At 44.4% G+C, this 12,475-nt stretch overlaps 1 protein-coding gene across 1 annotated transcript; it reads left to right on the forward strand.

Annotated features, from left to right (window-relative positions):
- Positions 1–582: 582 nt before the first annotated feature.
- Positions 583–12,114, forward strand: LOC109897317 (aconitate hydratase, mitochondrial-like). The gene is made up of 16 exons (XM_031834279.1): positions 583–670; positions 2,162–2,304; positions 2,585–2,843; positions 3,347–3,439; positions 3,707–3,865; positions 6,035–6,185; positions 6,349–6,453; positions 6,587–6,678; positions 6,794–6,899; positions 7,098–7,255; positions 7,352–7,537; positions 7,639–7,917; positions 8,162–8,353; positions 8,476–8,608; positions 8,989–9,110; positions 9,230–12,114. The coding sequence occupies exons 1-16, from the start codon at positions 635–637 to the stop codon at positions 9,359–9,361; spliced, it is 2,346 nt and encodes a 781-aa protein (XP_031690139.1). The 5' UTR covers positions 583–634; the 3' UTR covers positions 9,362–12,114.
- The last annotated feature ends 361 nt before the right edge of the window (positions 12,115–12,475 follow it).

Raw genomic sequence — 12,475 nt, forward strand, 5'->3', positions numbered from 1 at the left:
TTCAGTGGTTTTGTCAGAGTATATATAGGCTACTATGTAAATAATTAATTAATTTGCATTAGTAAAACTCATAGCAGGTAGCCTCATGGGTCGGCAGGTAGCCTAGTTGTTAGAGCGTTGGGCCAGTAACCGAAAGGTTCGTGGCTCCAATCCCCGAGCTGACAAGCTAAAAATCGGTCATTTTACCCCTGAACAAGGCAGTTAACGCACTGTTCCTAGGCCGTCATTATAAATAAGAATTTATTCTTAATTGACTTGCCTAGTGAAATAAAGGTAAAATAAAATAGCCCCTTTTAAACTGTAAAAGTGCATCAACTGTATGCTAACTATGTGCATAGTTTATTATAGAGAGCGCATGAGTTCATTATAGGGAGCTGATGACAACAACCTTACAGATAAGTACTAAACAAAAACAAACTCAATCATTATGTATATCTTACATTATTGGAACCACTTTGACAATTGTATGGACATATTATATTTTGACATTGCATTATTAGCGTCTGTCGTAAGGATTCACAGAGATATACACTTGTACGCAGTTTTAACACCTGTCAGGACAAAAATAATGGACGCGTTTAAATTAGGGTTCCTAACGTCACCTGACAGTAACACATCTTTGTCAGTGAACAAAATGGCGTCCTATTGTATGACTGTCACTCGGCTTCGGGTAAGTAGAACGTTTTATTTTAGTAAATATATTCAACACTATACATCAAGTACAAATGTTCAGTTAAAAATGAATTACGAGATATTGCTGTCCACAACGATAAAAAAAATAAAAAAATCATCAATATTGTAAACAATCCATCTCAGCCGCTATGTCGTTTGGTCACGGTCTAGACTGTTACTAACTAGCGCTCCATGCAACTGCTACAAGTTAGTCTGGGAAGTGTACAATAACGCTTTATCTGTAATGCTGGTTTACAATACAATATGGTGTCGAAATAAAATACATTGGTAGCTTCAAATTGCACCAAATGTCCAGTTGTGTGCAAGGTGATTCAAGGTTACTGAAGTTAAGTGCGCACTTGTCTGTTTTCTACGCCTGATAACAGATTTAGTCAAATCACGGTGTTGGACAATGAGGCACCAAATATAGAAATTTAACTGAACATGATATGATCTTATAAAAACCTAATGAAATTATCTGAATGGACACTGTCCAATGCTGTTCTGCTACGTCTGTGAAAATATTTGACCAAGGGCCTGCTAATATGAGTTAGATTTATATTTGATTCGGCAAATTAACATTACTGATTTTTCTCAGTTGGTTGTGATATTCCATTTGCTTACGTCTTTTCACTCTAGATAACTCATGTTAGACGGGCTGATTTAACATCTTATTGAGGACGATTTGCTGTGTTGATGCAATGTTGAAAATCATAGCTAGGTTAGGCTACTTGACCTGTCACAAAATTGGCTGTGCTAATGTGTAGGGATTAGGAGTCTCCTTTAGGGCTAAACACTAATTTACCCAACACTTAGGCTACTCATTCTAAACTTTAGGTGCTGTGTATTTTGGGAAAATGAGTGACAATTAGCTGGTTGACAGATTTACTTAGTGTAATGCAATGATCTAGTCTTTACTTGGTTAATCTTGCTGTCAGTCTCCATTGTGTCTGAGGTGATGGAACATGAAAGTCACATGGAGATCACGCAGATTGTAGATTAGTCATTTTATGGCATTTTTTATTGGGCTTTTGGATTCTTCAACCAGCAAGAAAACCCATAATGTCTGTCTTGGGCTCTGTTGATAATGCCAACATGCTTACTTGAAATGACCCCCATAATAACAGAGCCTAACACTGAGACAAGTGAAACTTTATCTTGTTCTCTTAGAGTATGAATCCTATATGTCTCTGTTTAAAAATTCTGGTCATTAGGCTATAGACTTGGTTGGGGGTATTCAACTCTTACCCTACAAGGTCTGGAACCTGCTGGTTTTCTGATCTACCTGATAATTAATTGCACCCACCTGGTACAGTAATGAGAACGCAGTGGAACTGGCTTTGAGGTCCAGAGTTGTGTTTGAGGAGACTAGGTCCTATGTTTGCAATGATTAGGAACTTTAAAACCCCTGTATCCTCTTCCATGTTGATGAACATGTTTACAAATTTGATGTATCATTACTAAAAATGTACCCCCCCCTTTCCTTTAGCTTGTCCTTGGAGAAGGGGCAAGGCGTCTCCATGTTTCTGCAGCCTTCAACGCCAAGCCCAAGGTTGCCATGAGCCGCTTTGAGCCTGGCACCAGCATCAGCTATGAGAAGCTGCATGAGAACATCGACATTGTCCGCAAGAGGTCAGTAGCTGCCTTTCCAACATCACACCCAGCGCTCATCAGTGTTCCTCTGTTAATAACCACCACTACTACTACTACTATGACATGCCCATTACAACTGCTCACTAAATCCTTTGACATGTTAGCGTGTAGACTTCTCATGTTTAGCAACACTGGCCACACTGAGCTAACTTTAGATTACAAAGCATTCCACCTAGTGAGTTAACCTTTTTTTAAATGTATTTTAGAAGTTGAATTCTAACCACACTGTCCTCCAATCCCCGCCCTCCTCTCACCTCAGGCTCAATCGCCCCCTCACCTTGTCGGAGAAGATTGTGTATGGTCACCTGGATGACCCTGTGGGGCAGGACATCGCCAGGGGCCGCACTTACCTGCGTCTGCGTCCGGACCGCGTGGCAATGCAAGACGCCACGGCCCAGATGGCCATGCTACAGTTCATCAGCAGCGGCCTGCCCAAGGTGGCCGTGCCCTCAACCATCCACTGTGACCACCTGATTGAGGCGCAGATCGGAGGCGTCGAGGATCTAAAGAGGGCCAAGGTCAGTAGGGAGCAGAGGTAACTCGAGGGCCTGTCTAGATGATTTTGGGCTGTCCAGCTGATTTCTGTTGGCTGAGATTTAGGGTGTTCTACAGAGGATCATCTTTTCCATGGTATCACAAGTTCCTAGGGGTAACCAATTTGTATTTATTTATTTAACTAGGCAAGTCAGTTAAGAACAAATTCTTATTTACAATGACAGCCTACCATAAGTATTGCGTTGGGCCCAAGATGACCCAAATGAGAGGGAATGTTGGTTAACTGCTACACACCGGCATCACATTATATTTTTAGACAAAGCAAAGCCCTGAAGAATATTTGGCATGGGTGACACTTATTCCATCCAATTGCACAGAGGTCAAATTGAGGAACAGGGATTAAAGGGGAATTAAGGTCTGCAGCCAAATATGTGCTGTGAACGTTATATAAAGGGGACTACCAGCTGAAAATATATTCTCCTCAACTGACACCCCAAACTCTTCTCCCTGGTCCTTTTTAATCCAGGAAGTGAATCAGGAGGTTTACAACTTCCTGGCGACAGCTGGAGCTAAATATGGAGTTGGCTTCTGGAAACCAGGCTCTGGAATCATTCACCAGGTACTTGGAACTATACTTTGTTTAATAAAGGATAACAGGTCCAGATTGAGCTGCCATGAGACTAATTTGTATTTGAACAATATCTACTTCTGAAATTAGTCTAACAACTAGATTAGAGCTCAGGAATACTGCTGTGAAACAAGTAGCAGAATGCATTGTTCACTCATGAGATCAAACCTATTATACAATCAGATCTTGACATTATTGAGATCAATAAGTCAAAGGATTGTTGTGCATTGGCTAACAGATTTCACTTACCCTTGACAGATAATTCTAGAGAACTATGCCTACCCAGGAGTCCTGCTGATTGGTACAGACTCCCACACACCTAATGGGGGCGGCCTGGGCTCCATCTGCATCGGAGTGGGTGGTGCTGACGCTGTGGACGTCATGGCTGGTATCCCATGGGAGCTCAAGTGTCCCAATGTGAGCTGCTATGACAGTGAACCACCTCACTACATTCCCTTCACCCACTCATGTCTCTATCTCCTTCCTACGTGTGTGTATGTATGTACAGTGAGGGGGAAAAAGTATTTGATCCCCTGCTGATTTTGTACATTTGCCCACTGACAAAGAAATGATCAGTCTATAATTTTAATGGTAGGTTTATTTGAACAGTGAGAGACAGAATAACAACAAAAGAATCCAGAAAAAAAAGCATGTCAAAAATGTTATAAATTCATTTGCATTTTAATGAGGGAAATTAAGTATTTGATTAGGCGCACTCTCCTCTCAATCAGAAAGATTTCTGGCTTCCAGGTGTCTTTTACACAGGTAACAAGCTGAGATTAGGAGCACTCCCTTTAAGAGTGTGCTTCTAATCTCAGCTCATTACCTGTATAAAAGACACCTGTCCACAGAAGCAATCAATCAGATTCCAAACTCTCCACCATGGCCAAGACCAAAGATGTCAGGGACAAGATTGTAGACCTACAAAAGGCTGGAATGGGCTACAAGACCATCGCCAAGCAGCTTGGTGAGAAGGTGACAACAGTTGGTGCGATTATTTGCAAATGGAAGAAAGACAAAATAACTGTCAATCTCCCTCAGCCTGGGGCTCCATGCAAGATCTCACCTTGTGGAGTTGCAAGGATCATGAGAACGGTGAGGAATCAGCCCAGAACTACACGGGAGGATCTTGTCAATGATCTCAAGGCAGCTGGGACCATAGTCACCAAGAAAACAATTGGTAACGCACTACGCCGTAAAGGACTGAAATCCTGCAGCGCCCGCAAGGTCCCCCTGCTCAAGAAAGCACATATACATGCACGCCTGAAGTTTGCCAAGGAACATCTGAATGATTCAGAGGACAACTGGGTGAAAGTGTTGTGGTCAGATGAGACTAAAATGGAGCTCTTTGGCATCAACTCAACTCGCTGTGTTTGGAGGAGGAGGAATGCTGCTTATGATCCCAAGAACATCATCCCCGGCGTCAAACATGGAGGTGGAAACATTATGCTTTGGGGGTGTTTTTTCTGCTAAGGGGACAGGACAACTTCACCGCATCAAAGGGACGATGGATGGGGCCATGTACCATCAAATCGTGGGTAAGAAAATGGGTCGTGGGGTCTCCCGGGTGGCGCAGTGGTTAAGGGCGCTGTACTGCTGTGCCATCAGAGACTCTGGGTTCGTGCCCAGGCTCTGTCGTAACTGGCCGCGACCGGGAGGTCCGTGGGGCAACGCACAATTGGCCTAGCGTCGTCCGGGATAGGGAGGGCTTGGCCGGTAGGGATGTCCTTGTCTCATAGCACACCAGCGACTCCTGTGGCGAGCCGGGTGCAGTGCACGCTACCCAGGTCGCCAGGTGCATGGTGTTTCCTCCGACACATTGGTGCGGCTGGCTTCCGGGTTGGATGCGTGCTGTGTTAAGAAGCAGTGCGGCTTGGTTGGGTTGTGTATCGGAGGACGCATGACTTTCAATCTTCGTCTCTCCCGAGCCCGTACGGGAGTTGTAGCGATGAGACAAGCTAGTAGCCACGAAAACAATTGGATACCACGAAAAAGGGGTAAAAAAAAAAGGGGTCTTGGATGGGTATTCCAGCATGACAATGACCCAAAACACATGGCCAAGGCAACAAAGGAGTGGCTCAAGAAGAAGCACATTTAAGTTCCTGGAGTGGCCTAGCCAGTCTCCAGACCTTAATCCCATAGAAAATCTTTGGAGGGAGCTGAAGGTTCGAGTTGCCAAACGTCAGCCTCAACCTTAATGACTTAGAGAAGATCTGCGAAGAGGAGTGGGACAAAATCCCTCCTGAGATGTGTGCAAACCTGGTGGCCAACTACAAGAAACGTCTGACCTCTGTGATTGCCAACAAGGGTTTTTCCACCAAGTACTAAGTCATGTTTTGCAGAGGGGTCAAATACTTATTTCCCTCATTAAAATGTAAATCAATTTAACATTTTTGACGTGTTTTTCTGGATTTTCTTTTGTTATCCTGTCTCACTGTTCAAATAAACCTACCATTAAAATTCTAGACTGATCATTTCTTTGTCAGTGTGCAAACGTACAACATCAGCAGGGGATCAAATACTTTTTTCCCTCACTGTATGTATGACCTTTCACAAATGTAGTAATGACTCCCTCCTACCCATCAGGTGATTGGAGTGAAGCTGACAGGTAGTCTATCGGGCTGGACTTCTCCCAAGGATGTTATCCTGAAGGTAGCTGGGATCCTGACAGTGAAGGGGGGCACTGGAGCCATCGTGGAGTACCATGGCCCAGGTGTCGACTCCATTTCCTGCACCGGTGAGGCCTAAAGATAGTAAGGTTTACCTGAACTAGTGAGTAAACTACTCTACGCTGTTTGTTTTAACACTGCTTGTTTCAGTTGAGTTCGTCCAGTGGTTTGGTCTTGATTTGGTGCTAGTTTGCATAAACTTGATGTGACTTTCCCCACTCTTGGTTGCAGGTATGGCAACTATCTGCAACATGGGAGCTGAAATTGGGGCCACCACCTCTGTTTTCCCCTACAACCACCGCATGAAGACTTACCTGAATAAGACTGGACGTGCAGGTCAGTACTCACAATAAGACATTCTGGAATATTTTTAAAGCCCGCTATTTCACAATTCAGCCACTGATACACATACAACATAGTCCCTTAGCATTTTTGTTTTCTCTTTTGGACTTTTTCCATCTACTTTCAGATATCGCTGCCCTGGCTGACGAGCATAAGGATGACTTGGTCCCTGACAAAGGCTGCAAGTACGACCAGGTCATTGAGATCAACCTGAGTGAGGTGAGTCCACTCTGTTTTTAGGCTGACATCCATTACTTGTATTTATAGAATATCTTCTCAAGAAATTACATGCATTGTCAATGCTAACTGTTTGTCTGTCTTCTGCCCCTGGCAGCTGAAGCCTCATATCAACGGGCCCTTCACTCCTGACCTGGCCCACCCAGTGTCTGAGATTGGTGCTGTGGCTGAAAAGAACGGCTGGCCCCTGGAGGTCAAAGTGGGTCAGTATCAGCACCAGCAGTCACACAGTATCATTAACACTCCCTTAAAGTCTACATTTTGCTCGCTGTTAATATTCAAGGAAAGCCCTAAAATAGGAAAGTACAGTAACATATTTGCAGGCATATTTACATGACTGTTAAAATCATCTGCGTTTCTCATGTCTTTGTTATGAATCTGATTCCTGGTGGTCCCAATAGGTCTGATTGGCAGCTGCACCAACTCCAGCTATGAGGACATGGGCCGCGCTGCTTCCCTGGCCAAACAGGCCCTAGACAAAGGCCTGAAGTGCAAGGCTGCGTTCACCGTCACCCCCGGCTCTGAGCAGATCCGTGCCACCATCGAGCGGGATGGCTTTGTGAGTTCAAACCTTTTGGGGGGGAAAAAAAGTCCATTGCCAAACTAGTTGCCCTTTTACTTGATTTGTAGGTACATTCTTTTTTTTCTCCTTCAGTCTAAGATCCTGAGGGATGTGGGTGGAGTGGTCCTTGCTAACGCTTGTGGACCCTGCATTGGCCAGTGGGACAGGAAGGATGTGAAGATGGGGGAGAAGAACACTATCGTCACCTCCTACAACAGGAACTTCACTTCCAGGAATGATGCTAACCCTGCCACTCATGCATTCGTCACATCCCCTGAGGTACCAATAATTACAACACACACACACACACTTCTTATATTATGACATCCACACTATGTCCTCCTGTAACTGCCCTAATAACCCTCTCCCTTCCTATACAGATTGTCACAGCCTTGGCCATCGCGGGTACCCTGAAGTTCGATCCTGAGACGGACTACCTCACCGCTGCCAATGGTGAGAAATTCAAGTTGGAGCCACCCAATGGCGATGAGCTACCTGCTCGTGACTTTGACCCCGGCCAGGACACCTACCAACACCCCCCTGCCGAGAGCGGCTCTGTTATGGTGGACGTCAGCCCCACCAGCACCCGCCTGCAGCTGCTGGAGCCCTTTGACAAGTGGAATGGCAAGGACCTTGAGGACCTGCAAGTGCTGATCAAGGTGAGGGAAGGGGAGAGGTGTATGTCAAGACTGCTATATGATGAGGAAGGCCTCTTCTCATTGTTTGGCTGAGTTCTATCCTCCACCAAGGACCATGGTTGGAATTGAGAGGCCTTCAACGGTGGCATTATAACTATTAAAGAGTTAGAAACCACTGAGTTGGCAGATGGTTGTTCAGGCATGTGGTGCCACATTTGGATGGCCATTTACCCTACGGTCTCTTTTCTTCCTTCCTATTCTGCAGGTGAAAGGCAAGTGCACCACAGACCACATCAGCGCTGCTGGCCCCTGGCTCAAGTTTCGCGGTCACCTCGACAACATCTCCAACAACATGCTCATCGGCGCAATCAACATCGAGAACGACGCGGTCAACAAGATCAAGAACCGGCTGACGGGAGAGTACGGGGGCGTGCCTGACGTGGCTCGCCACTACAAGGTGTGACAGACCGTAACTGTCAGGAGAGGACCTATAGAGGCTGTGTACTGTTGGGCTGTCCCAGAATGACAATATTTAAATTAGAATCTGATTTTTAGAAATATTCTCTCTGCTCCCTCCAGGCTAACGGTCTGTCGTGGGTGGTTGTGGGGGATGACAACTACGGGGAGGGCTCGAGCAGAGAGCACGCAGCCCTGGAGCCCAGACACCTGGGAGGCAGGGTCATCCTCGTCAAGAGCTTCGCCAGGATCCACGGTACGCTTAGAGATTATAGGGGTGTGGCGGGGCATGTGGGTGGGTAGCATGAGAGGAAAAGCTTTTGGTGGGAACTTGCTCAATCTGAGACTATCTGTGCTGATACGGAGCTCATGTAGCTATCATGATACCCAATTGCACAAAAGGGGAAACGTGGTTAGAAACAAGATCACCCACACACTTTGAATGTGCACATTGTTCTCTATGACCTTGACTTGGCATGTAATGGATCTGCCCCGCTGTGGTAGAAGGCCTCTCAGTTTACACAATGGAGCTCGATACGAGCCAATTCCCAAAGCTCCCTCTTGTTCCCAACTTTCTTTTTTTTTCTGTCTTGTTTTCTTTCTTTTCTCCTCATTGCCATTCTGTCCTCTTCTCAGAGACCAACTTGAAGAAGCAGGGCATGCTGCCCTTGACCTTTACCGACCCCACCGACTATGACAAAATTCGCCCCGATGACAAGATCTCCATCACAGGCCTCGCAACCTTTGCCCCCGGCAAGGTGAGAGTCATTGACCATTCAGCCACCCAAATTACCGCCCTCCATATAATGGGGATGGGACTTGGTAGTATGTCTATTTTACACGGATGCCTTACAGGCATGCTGTCTTTCTCCTCAAGCCCCTGAAGGGAGTGGTGAAGCACGGTGACGGCAGCCAAGACATCATCACCCTGAACCACACCTTCAACGAGAACCAGGTCGAGTGGTTCCACGCCGGCAGCGCCCTCAACAGGATGAAGGAGCTTCAGTAACTGAAGGGACCCAGGGGGGGGCGGAGGAGCACAGAGAGAGGCGGACCTGGAGATACTGAGGGGGAGGGGCTGCACAGAGGTGGGAAATGGGCGGTAGCAGCCTGCCTAGTGTAAACACACACCCCATGCCGCTGTACAGATGAAATGCTTGCGCACACATACAGGATTACTGTCAAAGCTCTCCCCACAGACAGGTAGAGCTGTATATATGCACACATAAGCTCTGACATAACACACACAAGAACCCTTGTCTTTGTTTCAGCATAGCATTTAAGTGTTCCCGTTCTAGGCAGCACTGCTCCTGTTGGCAGTACTCTGTGTAATCACATTTGTCACGCTTCTTGCCATTGACTGTAGTGCGGCAGTATTCAATTCATTCTTACCTCACAAACACACTGCTAGCTCTCCATATCTGGTCTGTAGCTTGAATCCTGCTCACATTCCTATCCCTGTCATAGTTGTTGTGTTAAGCTGTGTACCTGGACCTCCACTTGTTTCCTCCAACACTGACAGAGCTGGTTAACCCAGTTGCACATTTTAATTCACTGACTGTATCCCTCTCATTCCCAGGATTTGTAACCTTTGTTAGTTCACTATTGCTGGTGGTAAAGATTAATGTGAATATTTGTTTAGTTAAGTCCACCATAGTTCTAGTGGGCCTCAGGAGCTGTACATTTTTCCTGTGATTGACCTGAATTGATAAGAGAGCAAGTAGCCTAACCTGGTTACCCAGGCCTAATAACAGTTCAGAGTAGACTAAAGGCATCAATGGAACCATTAGATTATGTGGCCCCAGGACCAGGTTGTAGTGACAAGGTCCATCCTTCTACAGAGTGTAATCATATACTTTTTTCTTGTAGGGTTTTCCTTTTCTGGCGTTTCTCTTGACCCAAAATCAATTTTAACCCATGGAATTTGGTGTACCGTTTATCACTCATTTGCATTCCACACGTTAACTCTCTACCGACGCTTTCTCCACATGCTCTATTTGTTTCTACTTGAGAGCTATTGCATGAAATTATATTAGATCCTAGCAACCGTTTCTATGTGTCTCTGTAGGTGGGAGTAAAATGCTACATACTGCTGTGTTGTACTAGTCTTGCCTTTACTTTCCATGTGCGTGTCCATATGTTAGCTAGCTAATCAGACCATTGCCTGTCTGGCTTGGTGCTGCCCCTCTGTCCTTGCTAATTCCAGGGCTCCACGCACAGCTTGAGGGACCTCCTCTTACAAAATGAACGGACAATCTAGTGTCCAGGCGGCTGTACCCTAGCGCTATATGTAGTAGTATTGTAGACACTCATCCACGCTTTCACTTATACATCGCAAATGCTGCACTCCATAGCGTCTTAAAGTAAGGGTGTGATTTTTAATTTGAAATAACAGGATACAATGACAAATGTAATTTGAGAAATGTATACCATTATCTGATTCAGGTTATTATATTTGACAAAATGGCAAGAGTTTTTGCCAAATATAATATCTACATTGTGTGTTTGAGGATATTGCAGCTAAGTCTTATAAAGTGTGACTGTTTTAAGTTGGCTTTGGGGGGCCATGACCACCTATTCGTTGTCTTCTCGTCACTAAGTACTAATTTACTTTAAGGTATGTTATAATCAAAGTATTCATGGGAATACTTTGGAGATTGGACTGGCGACTTCTATTAAATCCTTTGGTCATGGTGCTAAGATGATTAATGTTGCTATCAAATCAACCTTTTAATTTCTGTTTATTTCTCTTATCAGTGATGAACTGAAGAGCTAAATGTCTCATTTTTTGTAGTTGCAGTAGGGTTTAATGTAAGTAGAAATGCAATGCCTATTTTTGTCTTCTAGCATATGGTCTTCATTGACAATCTATTCAGAGGAATGGCAATGACTCTGTCAAACCAAATGTATTTAAAGGAACTTGGTTTGGGCCTGTGTAAATCCTGTAATATAGAGGTGTACATATGCACTATGTAAAATGGAGAGAGGGTGGGCAGTAGCTGCCTGGTTGAATGCAGAGCCTTTCGTTCTCTGATAAACCCACTGTAACAAACCAATCATTTAATCTCCCATCAATTATCTTGTATTAAACTGAAGCCTAAAATAGTTAATCCATTCCCCCCTCCCCAATTTAAGGGTTTCACAACTAGTCAAACCAATAAACATGTGGTTGGAGGTTTTAAATGAAAGGTAAATTATTGTTTAAGCATTAAAGTAGGGTGTACTGTACGTCTCAATGTTTTGTCGCTCTTTGACCTGTGCTGTACAGTGGTCCGTCTTTGTGTTGCACCCAGGTGAATGTTGGAGTTGTCAATGTAAAGGGAGAGACTGGTCAGGTGAGACATGCCTAGGTTTTGTTTTAAAGTTATTTGATGCAGATGAAGGAACCCCTGATTTGAAACAGGATTGGCTCCAGATCGTTGCAACTTTAACCCATGTTGTATGCGGTTTAGAGAACATTAACCAACTTGTTATACACGGTCATAATCAATACTAATTTGTAATTTGCTCAACCTTAACTTTGCTAACACGTTGCTGATGAATTCTCTCTGATCTGTCTACTGAAGTTCATCGCCAAAGATGCCTCATGAAAATGCTCCATTTACATACTACACAAACATAAGTGTTACAAAGGTTTGCCATTCTGTTTAATTTCTTCATGTCAATGAACCCCATGTTTGAGTACGAAGATGACCAGTGTAATGCCAGCAGCATTTATGTCTGTCAATTGTGTGGCTTTTAATAAAGAGATTCTTAAATTCACAAGTATTTAATGTAGTCTCTAACTGGAACCGTTCCTTTGTACATTAATTCATAAGGATAACAGCCACCCGAGAAGCAGGCTGCTTTTTTACTGTGATGTAATATACAATATGTGGATCCCTGGTTTAAATCTGAGTTTCTGAAATGCTACTGTAATGTGACAAAGCAAATGCTTAGCTCATTTGAAGTTGTCCTCAGTGAATCCAAAACCTGAACTGCTTTGTTTTATTGGTCTAGCTATTTCTTTTCTATTTTGAAACACTGTCAATGACTGACTTAAGAATGCAAATTTTTCAGACACTGCAAACAATTAAATGTAGAAACCCATTGACGGGCATTAGTTAATGTAATCTCAAGTGGT

The sequence above is a fragment of the Oncorhynchus kisutch genome, linkage group LG10 (genome assembly GCF_002021735.2).
Source record: "Oncorhynchus kisutch isolate 150728-3 linkage group LG10, Okis_V2, whole genome shotgun sequence".
In the NCBI taxonomy this organism is placed as follows: Eukaryota; Metazoa; Chordata; class Actinopteri; order Salmoniformes; family Salmonidae; genus Oncorhynchus; species Oncorhynchus kisutch.